The following is a 25,533-nucleotide window of genomic DNA, read 5'->3' as shown; positions in this document are numbered from 1 at the left end:
GCAATAATTCCCACAGCAGCTTCATGAAAGATTCATTAAGCTTTCAAAGAGTCGAGCCTTTTTTTTTTCCCTTTTTTTGAGCTGCTGCCGAGCTGCTGCTGAAGGACGGTGTTAAAGGTGTTTTGACAGTTGCTCCAGGAGGAGAACGCCTGCCACGCTGCTTCAATAACGCCTGTGGAAGCAATAACGTTCCCCCGCCTCGATGGGACAGACGGATCTCATCACCTGGTGGCCTCAGCTGATATTTATTCCCTTTCTCCCGTGTCTCGGGGTGGATTAGAGAGGCAGGGTGGTGATGGGGGGGGTCGCCTCTTAGCAGGCCTGAGTGGTTTGGAGAAGCTACCTGTGGAGACTGAAGGAGCGGCGTCCTCCCTGCTGAGTAAGACGCCTCTGAATCAACATGCAGGAGAGAAGTTTTGGGGCATCCTGGTGATGTGGATGGGAGGTGCTGAGCAGAGGTTGTGAGAGGTAAATGCAGCGTGGCGCCTGGTTTTGGTTGTGTGTTTTGTGCTTGAGTGTCACTGCTCTTATCAGCCTTGTTTCCAGCAAAAGCAGGCAACTGTTTTCAGTGAAATTGCTCTGATACGCCCACGGTACTCTGGCTGTCCAGCACCAGACAAATGTAAGAGCTAGCTGGTGAACATAGTGGAACATTTAGCAGCTGAATAGACTGATATTTTTACTCAGGAGTTGGTGGAGACCAAACCAGAGCTAAAATAGAACAAATATTTGACTTACATTCACCAGCTGGACATAAACATGGATCCAAATTTATGCTAATGTTGCTCTGTCTGCTGAAGGTGTAAATAAGAAACGTATAACAACTTTTAAGGCTGAGGATACGGTGCTAACAGTGTGTCTCTGTATCTTTGTTTTGATGTTTTTCTGACTCCATAGTTGCCAAAAAATGATTATTGCAGCTTTACGTATTAGTATACCACATATAATATGATAGAATCTTTTTCTTATACGTGAGTTATATATTTGGGAAGATTTTTTACCTTTTACTCCTGTTTTTCACTGACAGGTGTGGTTTCTGGTGACTTTGAATATTCAAATTTAAATTCAGTATGCGTAAAGTTAAAATTTCTCCACAACCACAGTTCCTAAAAAAGGCCTTAGTTGGTATTAAAATGTCTTAAATCAATCTGTCAACTCTTATAAAATCTAAAACATGGAAAGCAGGACTTTGTGAACTCTTTTTTTTCTGACATTGCATCATAAAATCTCAAAATAATTGGTAACAGCTATTTTAAAATATGAAAATAAATAAATAAATAATGAAAAATTTGGGTGGCATGGCACTGCAGTGGTTAGCGTTGTTGCATCACAGCAAGAGGATTCCTGCTTCAAACCCAGGATGGCAGGTTCAAACCTAGAGGTGTAGGAGCCCTTCTGTGCAGAGTGTGCATGTTCTCCCTGTGTCAGCGTGGGTTTCCTCCAGGTGCTCCAGCTTCCTCCCACAGTCCAAAGACATGCAGGTTAACTGGTGACTCTAAATTGTCCGTAGGTGTGAATGGTTGTCTCTATGTGTCAGCCCTGTGATAGTCTGGTGACCTGTCCAGGGTAGTCTGGGGCCGTTAGTGGCTGTTTTGGTAAGGAACCGGAACCAGGGCGAGTGAGACAGGATCCGGAATTCGATGGATGCACCTTTCCGTCAAAATAAAAGCACCAAGCTAATAAAAATGCAGTGAAACTTTAATTTAAAGAATATAATTTACAAGAAAAGCCCCAAGCCATTAAGTTAATCGATTTTCTTACACCCCTCATCACTCATCATCAAAGTTTTACTTTGGTGAATTTGGTGAATTCCGCATCCGCTCTCTAGACCGGAACCAGAATCCAGACAAAATTCAGAGTGAATAGAAACCAGGCTCTTCACTTCACCTGAAGAGCCTGGTGATGTGAGGCTAGTCCAGGGTGAACCCTGCCTCTCACCCAGTGTCAGCTGGGATAGGCTCCAGCCTCTCCTTGACCTCTAAACAGTTATGGAAATATATTCAAAAATATATATGTATATGGAATACCTCTTGCATTACCGTCAAGCAACACTCATATTTTGTTTCTGGCCGGGATGTTCAGAGAGGAGGATCCACTGTCTGCTAGCTAGCTGTGCATACAAGGCTCTGTGTATTTATGCAAAAACGTTTTTCAAACTCGGTTCTAAAGGAATCAAGACAATGAAATTCCACATGCAGAGTTTAGTGTTAAATTTTCTCAACATTTGAAGTCGATCATCTAACTTTTCACTGGACCAAAATAGTGATGTTTTACGTTACATTTGGGCAAAATTTTCCCAAATCCTAAGTACATGATGTAAATTCTGTCTTTTTTTATTATTATTTTTTTTAATTATTCAGGTTTGGTTATTGTAAAATTGGTCTTAGATTTGATTCTGAATTACATTTGAAAAATCTAATTTCCCTTTAAGCAATAGCAACCCTTTACATATTTACTTCCTTCTGTCTGTTCTTTTGTTTTGTTTTTCCTTCCATCTCTACACACCATATTGTTTGTCCATCTGTTCATCCTCCTCTTCTTTGTGGTTCATAGTTTCTTCTTTGTTCCTTCTGCTGGTCCTTATCTTCTCATTTCTGTCCTTTTTGACCCTTAAAGCTGAGTAAATGTTTCAGATAAAGCCTTAACATGACAACATACCTTCAGAAAAAAAGTGCTTGTAATTGTGCATTTTCCATTTTGGTTCTTTTACTTAAAGTTGCATTAATGAATTTTTGGCCACTAGGGGGCAGCAGATGACTCACAGCTACCACATTGTATCTGTTGATACAGCTAACGTTCCACATCCAGCAGATATGAAGTGATGATTATCGTCCCTGTGGAGTCGTGTCTGTGCCGCCTGATGAATGTAAGTCCAATATTTTCTCTTCTTTTAGCTCTGTTTTAGGTCTCCACCAGCTCCTGAGAAAAACGTCTGTCTCATAAGCTGCTAAATGCTTCACCTTGTTCACCAGCTAGTTGCTAACTTTGTCTGCTGTGTGGTGCCGGGCAGGGTGTGTACAGTGTACAGCATTTTTACTGAAAACAGCTGCCTGCTGTTGATGCTGCTGGGAACGAGGTTGGGAAGAGACTGGAACAAACTGAAAATGAGCTGTAAAAAAGAAAATATCTAAAGCTCTGCAGAGCTCCAGAGTTGGTGGTGATGATTCAGCTCCTTTTACATAAGAGTCATTTAAACCTTCTGATTTCTGGATTACAGACTATAAATGACCACTTTTTTTGCCTTTAACCTTTGACCTCGAGTTCATCCAAAGTTCTCTTCATGGTACTTTAGCACCATATGGAAGGAACAGACTTGTACAGAAATTAAAGCCGCCTGCAGGCACTTCTGTGCTTCTGTTATTTGTAATTTGCATAAATTATCCCTCTTCCTTAAAATCCTGTTTAGACCGGGGCATGATGTCCTCGCCACAAGAAGTATTTTTACATCACATTTTGTTGCTCGGCATCTGTCTCTCGCTCTGAGTGCCTCTGCACCGAGTGTTTATCAGTGATTCAACTATCTGATCTTAGAGATGAATCAATAAGATATGTAAATAAGCTTTATGCAAATTGGATGCAAGTGGGTGTTGTGAGCATGAGAAAGAGGTGAGAGTCGTGGGTTTTTTGGTAGTCTGCGGCGCGACCACACTGCCAGGCTTATTAATCTCTTGCGCTTCAGTGGCGCAGTGTGGTACCTCATCTTCACACTGCCTGCTGTTTCCCCCACCTTCCTCTGAAATTACAGTCAGTAATCTGTTTGGCACTTAGACGAGTCACAGAGGAGAGAAAGAAACTAGGAGAAAAAAACAACGGGAAACAGATTCGGAGAGAAATAAACATTTTAATTAGGTGTTTGGCACTGATAAATTTAGATTTCACACCCACAACAAGATAACATTTTCCAAAAGCTCTAAATTAAATAAGAGATTTGTATTTAGATATAAGATTTGTTTTTTAGATATACATTAAGTTAAATAATCTGAAATATGGCGTGTGAATAAAAATGACTTTACACACATTTCCATGCACACGCCTGCCCGAATTCACAACAGTCACACTTTGAAATATGTAGGACACAATCGACTTAGAAAGTGAACACGCGAGTGCCACATGAAATAAGATTGTACAAGCACAGAGACACGTGGACATCATGCTCTTGACAGACAAGAATAAATACGCTTGTTAAAAAATTCAGGAAGTTTTGGGAGGGAGATGTCTGGTTGGATATCTGTCACATTGCCGTGAAGCACAACACAAAAGGCTCACGCCCCCCCCCACCCCTGCATTGCAAGGCCTCCGTCAATGCACAACTTTGTTATGCTTCAAAGTCACGTAACTGTGGCGTTGTCCTGTGGAGAGGTAGATATCGCTCGTGTTTGAACTGTCACACACACACGTGTGTCCTGTTACAGAGCGGCTCAAAGTCACAGGGGTGAATTAAAAAGTAAGAGCAGTTACACGCTCCGATGACGGTGACAGTCGGTGGCGTTGTGCTAATTCCTCGTCACAGCTGTTATTTCAAAGGAAACATCTGATTTGTAAAGGAAATGTCCCTGTAGGATTTCATCTCGCTTCAAAAGTTCAGTTCAGTTCATCTGGCTTTGGTGCATAGACGACTGTCTCAGATTGTAGGTTTTGTTTGTGAGCTATTGTCTCGCCCGAAGCTGTCGTCATGACTCCAGACAACATCTCATCATCGAGCGGCTGCACCGTTTTTCAGGTTTTCAGGGCAGCTGTATGTCTTTGTGACATTGCTTTGTTCCTGGTTATAGGGTTAGTACAGATGCTGTCATCCTCCTGCCTCCTCGGCATCCACTCTCTCCTCTTCCCTTCTGTCCTCTCCACTGAAGCCAAATGTCTGGTGGCTAAAAGTCTGTTTCCTGATGTTTTCTGTCCTTATTTCCTGATGTTCATCCAGGCAGCTGCCATGTGTTTCCCCTGCCTCTCTCTCTGGCTACAGGAAACAATCTGATGGAGGACAATGACTCGGTTTCCTTGATAACACGTTTTAGGTTAAAAAAACATTGAGCAAATTAAACAATCAGTTCCTGATAAAGAAAAAAATTCTCATCACCGTCCACTTGCTCCGTCTCGCCCTTTTCCCTCAGTTAGAAGTCAAATCAGGCCTCAGCTTTCCATTCTCCCATCAAAACGTCCTTTGTCAAAGCTCGCCATGGTTTGCATTTTTTGTGAACTTGAGTGTGAAGCGTAACAGACGCAGCAGGGTGTGCAGGGGTGCTGCTGGCAATCTGCAAGGTCACCGGAAAAAAGAGGCGAGCACATACAGCAACTCGAAAAGGAGCCAAAGAGACACAAATGGCTCAGGGAAGCCCTCTGAGGTCACCTTCCCTGCTTGCTGTGCTCTGGGCCACGAGTTTCACTTTTTAAAACTTTGAGAAAGTCCTGTGAAAATGATGCTGTAGTCTCCTCTTTTCCAGCCTTCTGCCATGACGTCGGATAGGGGTGCACTTTAACCAGACTACAAGTTGGGGGTGAGTAATCCACAGCAGTGCAACATATGTAAATCATCCTCAGCTTCCATTCCTGCATTGACTCATACTTTGGTCTCCTTGTGTATTTCTTTAAAGGAGTCCCTGATCGCCAGGAGACTGGAGGCCAGAAGATGTCCGCTCACTTTGCTGTGCCACTCCTGAGACCGGCCCCTGGAAGAAAACACACACAAAAAATCTCTCAGCAAAGAAAGGTCAGAAAAAAAACACATTTAAATGAACTTAAATTCCACAGCAAACTTTCAGCTTTAGGTTTGACCCCTGTAAATTACACGATGAGCCGAGAGGCATGCTGTGCTCCATTTTATTTATATAGACGCTCATTAAAGACTAGGCTTGTGGAACTGATGCTGAATAGTTTGAAAACTTATGGAAAAAAACACCCACATACTCTCTGTACACAGTTTTGTTTGGAAAATGTGTAACACTGTGTATCTTGTACATCTTGTAAAGATAATAGCATGGTTAAAGGCTTTTTGAGATAAACATACATGTATTTTCATATCCAGTCATGAATAAACATTTCTGATATACATTTTTAAAACACTGCGGAGAAAGGAGTGCAAGTTGAGTTGAGTGCCACATAGGTGTCACATTTTTCTCCACTGCAGCAGTCGTCAAAAAAGTCATTCATACAGGGTGTTTCTGCCACTAGTTTAGATGATATCTCTTAACACTACTTATATTGTAATGAGGTGCTTCATCTGGCCAGTTTTAAGTCGAATTATAAGAGAAGGTGTCCCTAATGATATGAATAATACGGACTGTATTCCAGGACAAGTAGTATGCATGCTGGATACAGAAATGGTTCATTGGAGCACAGAGTTGACTTTTATAAAATCATTTTTGTCATACTTGCGTAAACTGTCACTATATCCTGACAGTAGTACATGAGACAGATAATCTGTGACAAAAAATTGAAGTTCCTCTGCGTCCTCATAGTGCTTCTAATGGCATCTCCAACGCTGCTGTCAATCACGTCAACCACAGCTCGTGAACTGAGGTCAAATTGTTAAACTAGGCAGCGCTGATCAAATATGAATCAAGATTCTGTTACTGTATTGCCTATTTCTTGCGTAAGATGTTTTCAGAAACATATTTTAGTGCACTGTTTAGCTGTGAAATGAAAACATTTGCTCCAGCTGGTGGGCGATGCTTCATTTTGGCTCAGCTGCTTTCCACATGGCGGCTGGGTCACAAGCGTTCTCATTTCACAGCTAAACTGTACACTAAAATATCTTTCTGAAAACATTTGAGGCGAGAAATAGGCAATGCAGTTACACAATCTTGATTCATATTTGGTCATTGCTGCCCAGTGTGACTGCAGTTCACGAGCAGTGATTGACAAATGTGAGACTCCTCGGCTCTGATTGGTTGTTTCCGTGATTCTTGCAAATTCCATTAGAAGCACCAGGAGAAGAGAAGAACGTGATTTATTTCATGTATTTGTCTCATGGACTACTGTCAGGATACAGTGACAGTTTCATCAAATATGACGAAAACTTATCTTTGCAGAAGTTACCGTACCGTATCGTAAGACGTACTTGTGCTATCTTAATATCTGCACAGGTGTAACTAGCTTCACCTGTGCTATCATTAAAGGAATAGTTCACCTAAATTGTATCTCGCACTTGCCTCCCTAGGCTCTTAGTATGTATACGCTTAGCTACCAGCGGAGCTAACTGGTAGATTAAGCACCTCTTTAAAAATCCCCGCAATGTGAAAAATACATGGCGAGCAGTCTTTTGTGTGACACTGGTGCACGGAGCGGAGTCCACGCGGTCGTAAAATCTGAGCTTTGCGCATAGGGCTTGCGGATGTCCGCTTTTAGTCCGTGCAGACCTCCTCAGAGTCCGCTCCGCGTACGTTCTGCCCGAGTATGTTTGGGCCTTTAGACTCTTGCCATATCCATATGCCAAAATTTTGGATAATGGATAAAACTGATTGCTTCAACACATTTCAATAATAATGTTGCACAGGAGGAATTTTCCAAATGTTTTTCAGATGTTTTAAAACCTTTTCGTGGTCTTTTGTTTGGACTCCTTCAAAGTTTGTTTGCACTAATATACTTTTATTTTTCAGGTGTCCAGCTCTCCTTATCACAATTTGATAGAAAACAGTTTTGGGGACCACAGAGAGCCTAGAGAGGTGAGTGCTATGTATAATTTATATTGTTTTTTGGTGAACCATTCCTTTAATGTTAGTATTTACCTACTGTAATCACAAGTCAGCTTATCTGCAGTAACAGAAGTTTACTACTGGCTGACTTCCACCGCTGCTTTACTAGTTCTGTCTCAGTCCTGTTTGAGGTAACACATCGCTTGTAATATTCACTTGTAAAACGAACTCCAAGTTATATTTGTTTGCACTTTTTACGCTCCGCTGCATTTTAGTTTCCACCGCAGTTTCAAAGAGAACATCCTTGATGTTTCTCTCTCGCTGAGGCCGTAACGTATTTCATTTCCTCTGGAGGCGATAGGATCTGTTTCACAGGCCTGTACTGTTAAAAGCCCCGTTGACCTTGATGCTGTGGATCTGTTGTCTTGCCTTGAAAGTTAACAAGCACTTCAAATTAATGTCACAGCAAGTAAGCCCAGGACAGCCTGGCGCACCGCAGATGTTTAGCTTGAGTTCTGTCATGAGAGGAAATTAAAGGCGAGAGGAAGTGACAGAGAAATGAAAGAGTGAAGGCATTCATCCCTCTGGGTGTTTTCACTTCTTTCTTAGATGATCACTCTCCCATAACAGGAGCATTGGCAGGCCGACGGGTCTTAGACGCCTGCTGGTTGCTTGTAAATGATCTTGAAATTGAAGCGTATTTCACCTCTGTGCGTACTCTTTGTTGCTTTGGATAACAGTTTCAGCTAAATGCCTCAAATGTGAATGTGTGTACACTTGATAGCGGTAGCAGTTCAGCTCTCGGCTGTTCTCCATCACTTCACACAGTCTGTTCTTTATTCAGCACACACTCATCAGAAAATTAGAAAGAGACACAAGGCTGTGAATGTGTGCTGACGTGATCCTTTCAGTTCACTTGTAATGGGCCGACTAAAAGCCTGCTGAGATAATCACACAGCCATAGATCAAATCTGTCTCTGCCTTTTCCTCCCTCGTGTTGATGTTACGAGTCACCGTTCTTACTCTCAGCTCAGCCTGGTGCTCGTGGAGGCTCACTCCACCGAAATAAAAATATTTGATAAAAAGTTAGTAAATCAAAATTATGGCTGATTGTGAGGATTTATGGTCTGTAAATAAAAATTATGGCTGCAATTTTGACTTGCTAAGTGAGAAATGGTTGAAATTATGAGATACTGATTTGCAGTTACGAGTTAATCAAAGTTGTGACTTTGTAGGGCAGAATTATGAGACAGTAAGGCAAAAGTATGAGCTCATACCTCATCAGTTTGACATTAAGACTTGGTATCTAAAATTGATTTTGTAAGACACCAGAGACAAAAATCATAGACTATATTTTTATTATTTTAAATCATCAAGTTTATAAGTCTATTTATATTTCAGTCCAGACTGAAATATCTCAACAACGACAGTGAAGTTTTGTTCAGACATTCATGTCTGGATGAACTGTAATAACTTTGGTGATCCCTTACTTTGTTCAACGTCATCATCATCAGGTCAAAAATTGTATTTGACCAATACTTTAATTATGATTAAATATCTGTAATAACCTTCCCATCAGCATCAGCTGTACTTTGCGTTTTGTGATAATTAGCAAATGCAAAAGTAAGGATGCACGATAATATTGGTACGTCATCAGTATCGAGTTTTGTATTTCATGTCTCCATCTGCTGATGGGCCATCACAATAAGAGCATGCGTGTATAATATAAGAGACTTCATAATCACTAAACTCAGGTACAAAAAAAAGTGGATAAATTGATATTGGTATTGGTTATCGGCCAAGTGAGTTGTTATAGGCATATTGGATGATGACGAAAAATCCAATATCATGCATCCTTATGCAAAAGCATTGCATGCTAACACGCTAAGCTAAGACAGTGAACAGAGGTACCATATACCTGCGACAACAGCGTGTTAGCTTTACGACTGTGAGCACGTTAGCTTGCTGGCGTTAGCATCTGCAACAAAACACTATAGGGTAGCCTTGCGGAGCAGCTAACGTGGCATTTGATATACACCATAATGTCTTAAGGAACAGTTCACCAAAAAAATCAAAATTGCATATTTTTCCTTTAACTTGTGGTGCTGTTTATCAGTCTAGATTGCGTTGGTGTGAGTTGCCGAGTGTTGGAGATATCAGCGGTAAAAATGTCTGCCTTCTCTTGAATATAACAGAACAATGGCACTCAGCTTGTGGTGCTCAAAGTGCCAAGAAAATCCATTTAAAAAAAAAAGTTTACTAGAAATGTCTCTTTCCAGAAATCCTGACCTGGTTATTCAAGACCTTGTTGTGTGCAGTTTGATGTCAGAACTATTTTCTCTCTACCAAACTACACCTGCCAATTGTATCACCATGCAGAAGGAAGTGTGCATCTACTGCTAGCTCACCTAGCACCAAGCTAGCTAACGTTACAGCTCAGCCGAGGAGGACGCCATTAATGTTTACATCGTGTGCTGTCACAAACATGAGCATTTTTGTCCATTAGTAGATGTACGCTTCCTTCTGCACGGTGATACGATTGGTGGGTGTAGTTTGGTAGAAAGAAAATAGTTCCTACATCAAACTGCTCACCACAAGGTCTGTGGATTATCTTGAGTAACTGGGTCATGGTTTCTAGAAGGTTTTCCGAGTGCCATCTAGTTCCATTATATTGGAGAGAGAAGTAGACACCTCCACGGCCGATATCTCCAACACTCAGCAACTCACACCAAACAATCTAGCTCGATAAATAGCACTACAGATGAAAATAAGAATATGTTGTTTTTTTTTATTTTGGGGCGTACTGTCCCTTTAATGACAGTATGTAGGATTATGGTATTTAGCTCACAACAAATTTAGAACAAAGTGAGTTAAAGGCGCCATCAGTGTGTGTTTTTGTGTTTGGTACGAGCCTCCACAGTCGTCTGTTATCAGCTCTTCCTCTCTCTTCCCAGCCCTCTGCCTCCCTATGTTCTCAGTCATATTGAATCTGTGCAGAGGAAATACTGTGTGTGCTCATAACTGAATTGACCAAATCTGCAGCTGCTTTTCCCTACAGCCTGGGCTGCTGAAAAAAAAAACTATGGTGCAGTTTAATGACAGAGATGCTACGAGCCCAGCCCTCTGTGAGAGAGCTGCTGCCACCTGTTTTGTGTCGCACGGAGCTTCATTTCATTTAATCAACTGAGACAAATGGAGCCGCAGGGCTCCACCGAGAGTCAAATTGATCATGTAAGCAGCAGAAAATCTGCAACAACTTAGTTTCAAAGGGCATGAATCATGAGAAGGAGGGCTGTTTCTCCTCCTCGTGTGCTCACCTACAGGGAGGTTGTGATTGTGCTGCAGATAGATGCTGGCAGAGGTCAAAAACACAGAAGAGGCTCAATTAAGACGGATGAGATGGACTAAGTGCTCTCTCCAGATATTTCTTTTAATAGGCTTCTCACGGCCTTAAATCCTCTCAGCCTCTCCGTAGCTCCTGCAGCTTACTTTGCCCTTGGTTTTACTTCTGTCTTGACTTTATTACTTAAAGGACCATTCTGCAATTTTTATGTGCATACAGCAAATACAATTATGAACACAATGAAGTCCATAATAAGTCACAAAGTAATTGATTTTTTAAAATTGCTCTTTTAATACAGAGAGAGTCGAGTTATGCAGTAAGTGTAGAAAGCTTCTTTTTACCAGACAGTGAGTTTTTAAGGAGATGTAGTCTACCTTGACATGTTTCGACTGTCACTTCAGTCAGAAGCGTCATCTGACGTGCGTCATGACGTGTCTTTATCAGCTGGTAGTATCCTGGAGGCGTGACCAGCCTGGCAAATCGGATTGCCAGGCTGGTCACGCCTCCCGCTGCCCCGTGTTCTTTGGAGGAGAGAGTCCCAGGTGTGCGACAGCATGAAAGCCCCCTCATCCCGGTTGATGGTGTCCCTGGCCCGCGTCCTGATCTCTATGGCCTCCTTGATCCAACGTTTGAACTGGTTGCTTTCCGATCCGATGGGTGTGACCAGCCTGGCAATCCGATTTGCCAGGCTGGTCACACCTCCAGGATACTACCAGCTGATAAAGACACGTCATGACGCACGTCAGATGACGCTTCTGAAGAAGACTGAAGTGACAGTCGAAACATGTCAAGGTAAACTACATCTCCTTAAAAACTCATTGTCTGGTAAAAAGAAGCTTTCTACACTTAATCTATTTTGAGTAGACAAAATGAACATAATTACACTGTCTAGTTATGCAAATGTTTTTGGTCTCCAGTTTCTGCCTCCACCCCGATACAGTGGAGCTGTGGGCAGTTTTCAGTGGGACCATTTCTTTATTTGAAAGTATTTCTAGTCACATCTGTTCAGTGAGGTCTCTGTGGAACACCTACAGCAGGGGTTCTCAAAGTTTTCATGACTGGTGCCAATTTTAGGGAGCCAGCATATGATTGAAGGCCACGCAGGAAAAGTGCACACGTAAAATAAAATATCTTTTCCATATACTTCCAAATTGAGCTGCTGAGGCGTCCACTGAAATCGCTAACATTAGCTAGCGGCACAAATTATAGAACGTAATTCAAGGTGCCAGTATTTGCCATGCAACCAGTAGCACTGTTCTTCCTAACCTGACAGAAACTTGTTAGGGGGGCGCAGATTTAAAAAGAGCTGAGCAGTGTGCTAAATGTAAGCTATTGAAATGGATTTTTATGTCTTTTATGACATTACGTATACCATGACATTTTTTATTTATACTATTTTTTGTGACATGGGATACTTTGTTGTGGCACAATATACTATTTCATTTTTTGGGGCATATTTTACAATTTTTATACAAATGTATTACCTTTATGGCAAAGTATACTATAGTTTATATATAACATACTATGACATGGCTTTTTATTACATTTTTTATGACTTAAATGGCAAAGTATACCAAAATATTTTTATGACTTTATGACATACTTAGTAGACTATAATGTTTTTTTGTCATACTATACTATACTATGGCATTTTTATGCCATTATATGATGTGATTTTTTTTTTTTTACATTTATATGGTATATGTCAGGCATGTCCAAAGTCTGGCCCGGGGGCCAATTGTGGCCCACAGACCAATTTTAATCGGCCCTTGGCTTGACTTTCAAAATATACCATATGTGGCCCTTTACACAATAATGGTTAATCGAGCAAGATCACTTCGCATTTTTTCCTTTCACCTCACAATGATAGGACTATCATACAGTTTGTAGACAGGCATCAAGTAGTAATAAATAATTAAAAGATAAAAATGGTGGCATTTGGTATTTTCCCATTATATTGTGATATTTTTTTACTTTTGACACATACTGTAGTATTTTTAGTGACTTTTTTATGACATACTATACTAGATACTAGGTACAGATCTGTTTTTGTAAAATGTCCTCCTGTTTTCTTTCTCTCAGTATTTACTGTCATTCCTCCATTGTTGTCTGTCTATGAAAGCAAAAACACACAAAAAAATGTATCTTCTAACTCTGTCCTGCAGTTATCCTTCAAACATACTGCAATACTTACTGCAGTCTTATCCTGCCTTTACTCTTCCTCTTTGACTTTCCTCCCTGATAATTAAACAACATGGGTTGCTATATTCTGGCAGGTATTCAATATGAGTAGATGAGTCTTTTACCCTCTCCTCTTTCCTCCAGTAACTCATATTTACCCATCACAAACTTATTTGGAAAATTTGCAAAAAGTCACTTTTTCTCCTACTTTTTCTCTCAGTGTTTGGATCATTACCTGGTATCTGTTCGACAGAGGTGTGTCAGTCGGGTCTTCCTGGCTCCTGTGGGCTCCAGCAGGAAGAGACAGGAGTGGACGTGGGCCCTAATCCCCTCCGACAGCACTTTAGGATGCTCAGTGGATACAGAGGACAGGTACAGAGGGCCGGAGGATGGGTCTGCTTGCCAGGTCCTGAGAGGTTGGAGATAAGAAGAGATTATCAGGACGTAGAATCCAAACGTGACACACAAATGTGATTGCTGCCAACAATCTGATTCCAACCAGACAGTATTTTACTGTATGCAATCCTAACCCTGACTACAGACAGGAAGTCAGGATATTAAAAGGTGGACTAACACATCGTTGGTTGTGGTGTTTGTGATTTGCTTGTTTCGATGCGTTATGAAGACATGCTGATTTAAATGTCTTACTCGGGTAACACAAAGTTCATGTATGCTGTCATAAAGAGAGGAAATATGACAAAAGTACACAGTGTGATGTGATCCAGCTGCAGACACAGATACTGTCATGTCTCATCTGACTTCAGGGTTGGATTAAGTTTTCATCAGCCCAATTCAAACCTCATATAGACACCAAAAACCACACAGCTGTCTCCAACTTTAAATCAATCTGACACTTTTAGAGTATTTCTGACTTAGACTCCTCCATCCTCCCTGCTCTGTAGGGCTCAGCAGGTTAAAACTCAGAGGCCTTTGAAGCCTGCAGTTCGCCTTGCCTCATTACCTGAGCAGCAGATGCTCCTGTGGGGGCCAGCAGCCCAGGCCCTGGAGGAGATAGTGGTAGACTTCAGTGTCCTTGGACAAGGTCTGGATGACAGCGGCCTTGTGCAGATTTCTTTCCCACAGCTCCTGCTCCCTCAGCAGCCGTTGGAGCAGCTCCGTCTGGGGGGCGTCGACTTCCACAGAGCCGCGCCACATCCACAGTGGGCAACCATCGTCCATCTACAGACAAGTGGAGAAAGACAATTAGAACTCAGTGAGGCCACCAAGACACGACTGCATACAGAGCATTAAAATTCACTGATTACATGTTTGAGTTTTTATTTCCTTCATTCTGTGCGACACAAATGTCATGAACAATGTCAAATAATGTCATTGTATAATGTGTCAATAAAATGTCATTTCAAAATACGCAAGACTTTTTCTTAAAAAAAAACAACATAAAAACAGTCATGAGTTCAAAGAAATCCAAAATGTCATTAAAAAGTCATAGTAAAGTATGACATCCGAAATGTCAAAAAACGTCATAGTATAGTATGTCGTCCAAAACGTTATAAAAAAGTCATAGTATAGTATGTCGTCCAAAACTATGAAAAAAAGTCATAGTATAGTATGTCGTCCAAAACCATGAAAAAAGTCATAGTTTAGTATGTCGTCTAAAACCATGAAAAAAGTCATAGTTTAGTATGTCGTCTAAAACCATGAAAAAAAGTCACAATATAGTATGTCGTCCAAAACCATGAAAAAAGTCATAGTATAGTATGTCGCCCAAAACTATGAAAAAAAGTCATAGTATAGTATGTCGTCCAAAACCATGAAAAAAAAATCATAGTATAGTATGTCGTCCAAAACCATGAAAAAAGTCATAGTATAGTATGTCGCCCAAAACTATGAAAAAAAGTCATAGTATGTCGTCCAAAACCATGAAAAAAAAATCATAGTATAGTATGTCGTCCAAAACCATGAAAAAAGTCATAGTATAGTATGTTGTCTAAAACCATGAAAAAAAAATCATAGTATAGTATGTCGTCCAAAACTATGAAAAAAGTCATAGTATAGTATGTCGTCTAAAACCATGAAAAAAAAAGTCATAGTATAGTATGTCGTCCAAAACCATGAAAAATAAATCATAGTATAGTATGTCGTCCAAAACCATGAAAAAAGTCATAGTATAGTATGTCGTCTAAAACCATGAAAAAAAAAAGTCATAGTATAGTATGTCGTCCAAAATGTCATAAAAAAGTCATAGTATAGTATAGTATGTCGTCCAAAACCATGAAAAAAAAGTCATAGTATAGTATGTCGTCCAAAACCATGAAAAAAAAATCATAGTATAGTATGTCGTCCAAAACCATGAAAAAAGTCATAGTATAGTATGTCGCCCAAAACTATGAAAAAAAGTCATAGTATAGTATGTCGTCCAAAACCATGAAAAAAAAATCATAGTATAGTATGTCGTCCAAAACCATGAAAAAAGTCATAGTATAGTATGTCGCCCAAAACTATGAAAAAAAGTCATAGTATAGTATGTCGTCCAAAACCATGAAAAAAAAATCATAGTATAGTATGTCGTCCAAAACCATGAAAAAAGTCATAGTATAGTATGTCGCCCAAAACTATGAAAAAAAGTCATAGTATGTCGTCCAAAACCATGAAAAAAAAATCATAGTATAGTATGTCGTCCAAAACCATGAAAAAAGTCATAGTATAGTATGTTGTCTAAAACCATGAAAAAAAAATCATAGTATAGTATGTCGTCCAAAACCATGAAAAAAGTCATAGTATAGTATGTCGTCTAAAACCATGAAAAAAAAAGTCATAGTATAGTATGTCGTCCAAAACCATGAAAAATAAATCATAGTATAGTATGTCGTCCAAAACCATGAAAAAAGTCATAGTATAGTATGTCGTCTAAAACCATGAAAAAAAAAAGTCATAGTATAGTATGTCGTCCAAAATGTCATAAAAAAGTCATAGTATAGTATAGTATGTCGTCCAAAACCATGAAAAATAAATCATAGTATAGTATGTCGTCCAAAACCATGAAAAAAAAATCATAGTATAGTATGTCGTCCAAAACCATGAAAAAAGTCATAGTATAGTATATCGTCTAAAACCATGAAAAAAAAGTCATAGTATAGTATGTCGTCCAAAATGTCATAAAAAAGTCATAGTATAGTATGTCGTCCAAAACCATGAAAAAAAAGTCATAGTATAGTATGTCGTCCAAAACCATGAAAAAAAGTCATAGTATAGTATGTCGTCCAAAATGTCATAAAAAACGTTATAGTGTTGTATGTCATCCAAAACCATGAAAAAAAGTTCTAGTATATTAAGACATCCAAAATGTCATAAAAATTCATAGCGTAGTATGTCGTCCAAAATGTTATAAAAAAGTCATAGTTTAGTATTACGTCCTAAATGTCATAAAAAACATCATAGTGTAGTCTGTTGTCCAAAACTATGAAAAAAAGTCATATTATAGCATGTCGTCCAAAACTTTGAAAAAATGTCATAGTATAGCATGTCGTCCAAAACTTTGAAAAAAAGTCATAGTATAGTATGTCGTCCAAAACTATGGAAAAAAGTCATAGTATAGTATGTCGTCCAAAATGTCATAAAAAAAAAGTCATAGTATAGTATGTCGTCCAAAACTATGGAAAAAAGTCATAGTATAGTATGTCGTCCAAAATGTCATAAAAAAAAGTCACAGTATAGTATGTCGTCCTAAACTTTGAAAAAATGTCATAAAAGTATGTCGTCCAAAACTATGAAAAAAAGTCATACTATAGCATGTCGTCCAAAACTTTGAAAAAAAGTCATAGTATAGTATGTCGTCCAAAACTATGAAAAAAAGTCATAGTATAGCATGTCGTCCAAAACTTTGAAAAAATGTCATAGTATAGCATGTCGTCTAAAACTATGAAAAAATGTCATAGTATAGTATGTTGTCCAAAACTTTGAAAAAAAGTCATAGTATAGTATGTTGTCAAAAACCATGAAAAAAAGTCATAGTATAGTATGTTGTCAAAAACCATGAAAAAAGTCATAGTATAGTATGTCGTCCAAAACCATGAAAAAAAAATCATAGTATAGTATGTCGTCCAAAACCATGAAAAAAGTCATAGTATAGTATGTCGCCCAAAACTATGAAAAAAAGTCATAGTATGTCGTCCAAAACCATGAAAAAAAAATCATAGTATAGTATGTCGTCCAAAACCATGAAAAAAGTCATAGTATAGTATGTTGTCTAAAACCATGAAAAAAAAATCATAGTATAGTATGTCGTCCAAAACCATGAAAAAAGTCATAGTATAGTATGTCGTCTAAAACCATGAAAAAAAAAGTCATAGTATAGTATGTCGTCCAAAACCATGAAAAATAAATCATAGTATAGTATGTCGTCCAAAACCATGAAAAAAGTCATAGTATAGTATGTCGTCTAAAACCATGAAAAAAAAAAGTCATAGTATAGTATGTCGTCCAAAATGTCATAAAAAAGTCATAGTATAGTATAGTATGTCGTCCAAAACCATGAAAAAAAAGTCATAGTATAGTATGTCGTCCAAAACCATGAAAAAAAAATCATAGTATAGTATGTCGTCCAAAACCATGAAAAAAGTCATAGTATAGTATATCGTCTAAAACCATGAAAAAAAAGTCATAGTATAGTATGTCGTCCAAAATGTCATAAAAAAGTCATAGTATAGTATGTCGTCCAAAACCATGAAAAAAAAGTCATAGTATAGTATGTCGTCCAAAACCATGAAAAAAAGTCATAGTATAGTATGTCGTCCAAAATGTCATAAAAAACGTTATAGTGTTGTATGTCATCCAAAACCATGAAAAAAAGTTCTAGTATATTAAGACATCCAAAATGTCATAAAAATTCATAGCGTAGTATGTCGTCCAAAATGTTATAAAAAAGTCATAGTTTAGTATTACGTCCTAAATGTCATAAAAAACATCATAGTGTAGTCTGTTGTCCAAAACTATGAAAAAAAGTCATATTATAGCATGTCGTCCAAAACTTTGAAAAAATGTCATAGTATAGCATGTCGTCCAAAACTTTGAAAAAAAGTCATAGTATAGTATGTCGTCCAAAACTATGGAAAAAAGTCATAGTATAGTATGTCGTCCAAAATGTCATAAAAAAAAAGTCATAGTATAGTATGTCGTCCAAAACTATGGAAAAAAGTCATAGTATAGTATGTCGTCCAAAATGTCATAAAAAAAAGTCACAGTATAGTATGTCGTCCTAAACTTTGAAAAAATGTCATAAAAGTATGTCGTCCAAAACTATGAAAAAAAGTCATACTATAGCATGTCGTCCAAAACTTTGAAAAAAAGTCATAGTATAGTATGTCGTCCAAAACTATGAAAAAAAGTCATAGTATAGCATGTCGTCCAAAACTTTGAAAAAATGTCATAGTATAGCATGTCGTCTAAAACTATGAAAAAATGTCATAGTATAGTATGTTGTCCAAAACTTTGAAAAAAAGTCATAGTATAGTATGTTGTCAAAAACCATGAAAAAAGTCATAGTATAGTATGTTGTCCAAAACCATGAAAAAATGTCATAGTATAGTATGTCGTCCAAAACTATGAAAAAAAGTCATAGTATAGCATGTCGTCCAAAACTTTGAAAAAATGTCATAGTATAGCATGTCGTCCAAAACTCTGAAAAAAGTCATAGTATAGTATGTCGTCCAAAACTATGAAAAAAAGTCATATTATAGCATGTCGTCCAAAACTTTGAAAAAAAGTCATAGTATAGTATGTCGTCCAAAACCATGAAAAAAAAATCATAGTATAGTATGTCGTCCAAAACCATGAAAAAAGTCATAGTATAGTATGTCGCCCAAAACTATGAAAAAAAGTCATAGTATGTCGTCCAAAACCATGAAAAAAAAATCATAGTATAGTATGTCGTCCAAAACCATGAAAAAAGTCATAGTATAGTATGTTGTCTAAAACCATGAAAAAAAAATCATAGTATAGTATGTCGTCCAAAACCATGAAAAAAGTCATAGTATAGTATGTCGTCTAAAACCATGAAAAAAAAAGTCATAGTATAGTATGTCGTCCAAAACCATGAAAAATAAATCATAGTATAGTATGTCGTCCAAAACCATGAAAAAAGTCATAGTATAGTATGTCGTCTAAAACCATGAAAAAAAAAGTCATAGTATAGTATGTCGTCCAAAATGTCATAAAAAAGTCATAGTATAGTATAGTATGTCGTCCAAAACCATGAAAAAAAAGTCATAGTATAGTATGTCGTCCAAAACCATGAAAAAAAAATCATAGTATAGTATGTCGTCCAAAACCATGAAAAAAGTCATAGTATAGTATATCGTCTAAAACCATGAAAAAAAAGTCATAGTATAGTATGTCGTCCAAAATGTCATAAAAAAGTCATAGTATAGTATGTCGTCCAAAACCATGAAAAAAAAGTCATAGTATAGTATGTCGTCCAAAACCATGAAAAAAAGTCATAGTATAGTATGTCGTCCAAAATGTCATAAAAAACGTTATAGTGTTGTATGTCATCCAAAACCATGAAAAAAAGTTCTAGTATATTAAGACATCCAAAATGTCATAAAAATTCATAGCGTAGTATGTCGTCCAAAATGTTATAAAAAAGTCATAGTTTAGTATTACGTCCTAAATGTCATAAAAAACATCATAGTGTAGTCTGTTGTCCAAAACTATGAAAAAAAGTCATATTATAGCATGTCGTCCAAAACTTTGAAAAAATGTCATAGTATAGCATGTCGTCCAAAACTTTGAAAAAAAGTCATAGTATAGTATGTCGTCCAAAACTATGGAAAAAAGTCATAGTATAGTATGTCGTCCAAAATGTCATAAAAAAAAAGTCATAGTATAGTATGTCGTCCAAAACTATGGAAAAAAGTCATAGTATAGTATGTCGTCCAAAATGTCATAAAAAAAAGTCACAGTATAGTATGTCGTCCTAAACTTTGAAAAAATGTCATAAAAGTATGTCGTCCAAAACTATGAAAAAAAGTCATACTATAGCATGTCGTCCAAAACTTTGAAAAAAAGTCATAGTATAGTATGTCGTCCAAAACTATGAAAAAAAGTCATAGTATAGCATGTCGTCCAAAACTTTGAAAAAATGTCATAGTATAGCATGTCGTCTAAAACTATGAAAAAATGTCATAGTATAGTATGTTGTCCAAAACTTTGAAAAAAAGTCATAGTATAGTATGTTGTCAAAAACCATGAAAAAAGTCATAGTATAGTATGTTGTCAAAAACCATGAAAAAAGTCATAGTATAGTATGTTGTCCAAAACCATGAAAAAATGTCATAGTATAGTATGTCGTCCAAAACTATGAAAAAAAGTCATAGTAAAGCATGTCGTCCAAAACTTTGAAAAAATGTCATAGTATAGCATGTCGTCCAAAACTTTGAAAAAAAGTCATAGTATAGCATGTCGTCCAAAACTTTGAAAAAATGTCATAGTATAGCATGTCGTCTAAAACTATGAAAAAATGTCATAGTATAGTATGTTGTCCAAAACTTTGAAAAAAAGTCATAGTATAGTATGTTGTCAAAAACCATGAAAAAAGTCATAGTATAGTATGTTGTCAAAAACCATGAAAAAAGTCATAGTATAGTATGTTGTCCAAAACCATGAAAAAATGTCATAGTATAGTATGTCGTCCAAAACTATGAAAAAAAGTCATAGTATAGCATGTCGTCCAAAACTTTGAAAAAATGTCATAGTATAGCATGTCGTCCAAAACTTTGAAAAAAAGTCATAGTATAGTATGTCGTCCAAAACTATGAAAAAAAGTCATATTATAGCATGTCGTCCAAAACTTTGAAAAAAAGTCATAGTATAGTATGTCGTCCAAAACCATGAAAAAAAAATCATAGTATAGTATGTCGTCCAAAACCATGAAAAAAGTCATAGTATAGTATGTCGCCCAAAACTATGAAAAAAAGTCATAGTATGTCGTCCAAAACCATGAAAAAAAAATCATAGTATAGTATGTCGTCCAAAACCATGAAAAAAGTCATAGTATAGTATGTTGTCTAAAACCATGAAAAAAAAATCATAGTATAGTATGTCGTCCAAAACCATGAAAAAAGTCATAGTATAGTATGTCGTCTAAAACCATGAAAAAAAAAGTCATAGTATAGTATGTCGTCCAAAACCATGAAAAATAAATCATAGTATAGTATGTCGTCCAAAACCATGAAAAAAGTCATAGTATAGTATGTCGTCTAAAACCATGAAAAAAAAAAGTCATAGTATAGTATGTCGTCCAAAATGTCATAAAAAAGTCATAGTATAGTATAGTATGTCGTCCAAAACCATGAAAAAAAAGTCATAGTATAGTATGTCGTCCAAAACCATGAAAAAAAAATCATAGTATAGTATGTCGTCCAAAACCATGAAAAAAGTCATAGTATAGTATATCGTCTAAAACCATGAAAAAAAAGTCATAGTATAGTATGTCGTCCAAAATGTCATAAAAAAGTCATAGTATAGTATGTCGTCCAAAACCATGAAAAAAAAGTCATAGTATAGTATGTCGTCCAAAACCATGAAAAAAAGTCATAGTATAGTATGTCGTCCAAAATGTCATAAAAAACGTTATAGTGTTGTATGTCATCCAAAACCATGAAAAAAAGTTCTAGTATATTAAGACATCCAAAATGTCATAAAAATTCATAGCGTAGTATGTCGTCCAAAATGTTATAAAAAAGTCATAGTTTAGTATTACGTCCTAAATGTCATAAAAAACATCATAGTGTAGTCTGTTGTCCAAAACTATGAAAAAAAGTCATATTATAGCATGTCGTCCAAAACTTTGAAAAAATGTCATAGTATAGCATGTCGTCCAAAACTTTGAAAAAAAGTCATAGTATAGTATGTCGTCCAAAACTATGGAAAAAAGTCATAGTATAGTATGTCGTCCAAAATGTCATAAAAAAAAAGTCATAGTATAGTATGTCGTCCAAAACTATGGAAAAAAGTCATAGTATAGTATGTCGTCCAAAATGTCATAAAAAAAAGTCACAGTATAGTATGTCGTCCTAAACTTTGAAAAAATGTCATAAAAGTATGTCGTCCAAAACTATGAAAAAAAGTCATACTATAGCATGTCGTCCAAAACTTTGAAAAAAAGTCATAGTATAGTATGTCGTCCAAAACTATGAAAAAAAGTCATAGTATAGCATGTCGTCCAAAACTTTGAAAAAATGTCATAGTATAGCATGTCGTCTAAAACTATGAAAAAATGTCATAGTATAGTATGTTGTCCAAAACTTTGAAAAAAAGTCATAGTATAGTATGTTGTCAAAAACCATGAAAAAAGTCATAGTATAGTATGTTGTCAAAAACCATGAAAAAAGTCATAGTATAGTATGTTGTCCAAAACCATGAAAAAATGTCATAGTATAGTATGTCGTCCAAAACTATGAAAAAAAGTCATAGTATAGCATGTCGTCCAAAACTTTGAAAAAATGTCATAGTATAGTATGTCGTCCAAAACTATGAAAAAAAGTCATATTATAGCATGTCGTCCAAAACTTTGAAAAAAAGTCATAGTATAGTATGTCGTCCAAAACTATGGAAAAAAGTCATAGTATAGTATGTCGTCCAAAATGTCATAAAAAAGTCATAGTATAGTATGTCGTCCAAAACCATGAAAAAAAAGTCATAGTATAGTATGTCGTCCAAAACCATGAAAAAAAGTCATAGTATAGTATGTCGTCCAAAATGTCATAAAAAACGTTATAGTGTTGTATGTCATCCAAAACCATGAAAAAAAGTTCTAGTATATTAAGACATCCAAAATGTCATAAAAATTCATAGCGTAGTATGTCGTCCAAAATGTTATAAAAAAGTCATAGTTTAGTATTACGTCCTAAATGTCATAAAAAACATCATAGTGTAGTCTGTTGTCCAAAACTATGAAAAAAAGTCATATTATAGCATGTCGTCCAAAACTTTGAAAAAATGTCATAGTATAGTATGTCGTCCAAAACTTTGAAAAAAAGTCATAGTATAGTATGTCGTCCAAAACTATGGAAAAAAGTCATAGTATAGTATGTCGTCCAAAATGTCATAAAAAAAAAGTCATAGTATAGTATGTCGTCCAAAACTATGGAAAAAAGTCATAGTATAGTATGTCGTCCAAAATGTCATAAAAAAAAGTCACAGTATAGTATGTCGTCCTAAACTTTGAAAAAATGTCATAAAAGTATGTCGTCCAAAACTATGAAAAAAAGTCATACTATAGCATGTCGTCCAAAACTTTGAAAAAATGTCATAGTATAGCATGTCGTCTAAAACTATGAAAAAATGTCATAGTATAGTATGTTGTCCAAAACTTTGAAAAAAAGTCATAGTATAGTATGTTGTCAAAAACCATGAAAAAAGTCATAGTATAGTATGTTGTCAAAAACCATGAAAAAAGTCATAGTATAGTATGTTGTCCAAAACCATGAAAAAATGTCATAGTATAGTATGTCGTCCAAAACTATGAAAAAAAGTCATAGTATAGCATGTCGTCCAAAACTTTGAAAAAATGTCATAGTATAGCATGTCGTCCAAAACTTTGAAAAAAAGTCATAGTATAGTATGTTGTCCAAAACTATGAAAAAAAGTCATATTATAGCATGTCGTCCAAAACTTTGAAAAAAAGTCATAGTATAGTATGTCGTCCAAAACTATGGAAAAAAGTCATAGTATAGTATGTCGTCCAAAATGTCATAAAAAAAAGTCATAGTATAGTATGTCGTCCAAAACTATGGAAAAAAGTCATAGTATAGTATGTCGTCCAAAACTATGAAAAAAAGTCATATTATAGCATGTCGTCCAAAACTATGGAAAAAAGTCATAGTATAGTATGTCGTCCAAAATGTCATAAAAAAAGTCATATTATAGTATGTCGTCCAAAATGTCATAAAAAAGTCATAGTATAGTATGTCGTCCAAAACTTTGAAAAAAAGTCATAGTATAGTATGTCGTCCAAAACTATGGAAAAAAGTCATAGTATAGTATGTCGTCCAAAATGTCATAAAAAAGTCATAGTATAGTATGTCGTCCAAAACCATGAAAAAAAAGTCATAGTATAGTATGTCGTCCAAAACCATGAAAAAAAGTTCTAGTATATTAAGACATCCAAAATGTCATAAAAATTCATAGCGTAGTATGTCGTCCAAAATGTTATAAAAAAGTCATAGTTTAGTATTACGTCCTAAATGTCATAAAAAACATCATAGTGTAGTCTGTTGTCCAAAACTATGAAAAAAAGTCATATTATAGCATGTCGTCCAAAACTTTGAAAAAATGTCATAGTATAGTATGTCGTCCAAAACTTTGAAAAAAAGTCATAGTATAGTATGTCGTCCAAAACTATGGAAAAAAGTCATAGTATAGTATGTCGTCCAAAATGTCATAAAAAAAAAGTCATAGTATAGTATGTCGTCCAAAACTATGGAAAAAAGTCATAGTATAGTATGTCGTCCAAAATGTCATAAAAAAAAGTCACAGTATAGTATGTCGTCCTAAACTTTGAAAAAATGTCATAAAAGTATGTCGTCCAAAACTATGAAAAAAAGTCATAGTATAGTATGTCGTCCAAAATGTCATAAAAAAAGTCATATTATAGTATGTCGTCCAAAACCATGAAAAAAGTCATAGTATAGTATGTCGTCCAAAATGTCATAAAAAAAAGTCATAGTATAGTATGTCGTCCAAAACCATGAAAAAAGTCATAGTATAGTATGTTGTCCAAAACCATGAAAAAATGTCATACTATAGCATGTCGTCCAAAACTTTGAAAACAAGTCATAGTATAGTATGTCGTCCAAAACTATGAAAAAAAGTCATAGTATAGCATGTCGTCCAAAACTTTGAAAAAATGTCATAGTATAGTATGTCGTCCAAAACTATGAAAAAAAGTCATAGTATAGCATGTCGTCCAAAACTATGAAAAAAAGTCATAGTATAGCATGTCGTCTAAAACTTTGAAAAAATGTCATAGTATAGTATGTCGTCCAAAACTTTGAAAAAAAGTCATAGTATAGCATGTCTTCTAAAACTTTGAAAAAATGTCATAGTATAGTATGTTGTCCAAAACTTTGAAAAAAAGTCATAGTATAGTATGTCGTCAAAAACCATGAAAAAAGTCATAGTATAGTATGTCGTCTAAAACTTTGAAAAAATGTCATAGTATAGTATGTCGTCAAAAACCATGAAAAAAGTCATAGTATAGTATGTCGTCCAAAACTTTGAAAAAATGTCATAGTATAGTATGTCGTCCAAAACTTTGAAAAAAAGTCATAGTATAGTATGTCGTCAAAAACCATGAAAAAAGTCATAGTATAGTATGTCGTCCAAAACCATGAAAAAATGTCATAGTATAGTATGTCGTCT

At 36.3% G+C, this 25,533-nt stretch overlaps 1 protein-coding gene and 1 long non-coding RNA gene across 4 annotated transcripts in view; one reads left to right on the top strand and one right to left on the bottom strand.

Annotated features, from left to right (window-relative positions):
* Nucleotides 1-3,821: 3,821 nt before the first annotated feature.
* The window catches only part of LOC117268507 (rho GTPase-activating protein 7), a 187,480-nt gene continuing 165,768 nt past the window's right edge, over nucleotides 3,822-25,533 (bottom strand). For all 3 annotated transcript variants that reach the window (XM_033645035.2, XM_033645044.2, XM_033645053.2), the window contains exons 15-17: nucleotides 14,114-14,331; nucleotides 13,388-13,561; nucleotides 3,822-5,663 (exon numbers count right to left, since the gene is read on the bottom strand). In XM_033645035.2, the coding sequence (XP_033500926.1) occupies nucleotides 5,555-5,663; nucleotides 13,388-13,561; nucleotides 14,114-14,331 (501 nt within the window). In that variant the 3' untranslated portion in view covers nucleotides 3,822-5,554. The remainder of the gene's footprint in view (nucleotides 5,664-13,387; nucleotides 13,562-14,113; nucleotides 14,332-25,533) is intronic.
* LOC117268522 (uncharacterized) lies at nucleotides 5,594-13,727 on the top strand. The gene is made up of 3 exons (XR_004502655.2): nucleotides 5,594-5,704; nucleotides 7,593-7,658; nucleotides 13,373-13,727. It is a non-coding gene; the product is annotated as an uncharacterized LOC117268522 (long non-coding RNA).

The sequence above is a fragment of the Epinephelus lanceolatus genome, chromosome 11 (assembly GCF_041903045.1).
Source record: "Epinephelus lanceolatus isolate andai-2023 chromosome 11, ASM4190304v1, whole genome shotgun sequence".
Lineage (NCBI taxonomy): Eukaryota > Metazoa > Chordata > Actinopteri > Perciformes > Serranidae > Epinephelus > Epinephelus lanceolatus.
This window is presented reverse-complemented; position numbering and strand designations above follow the sequence as displayed.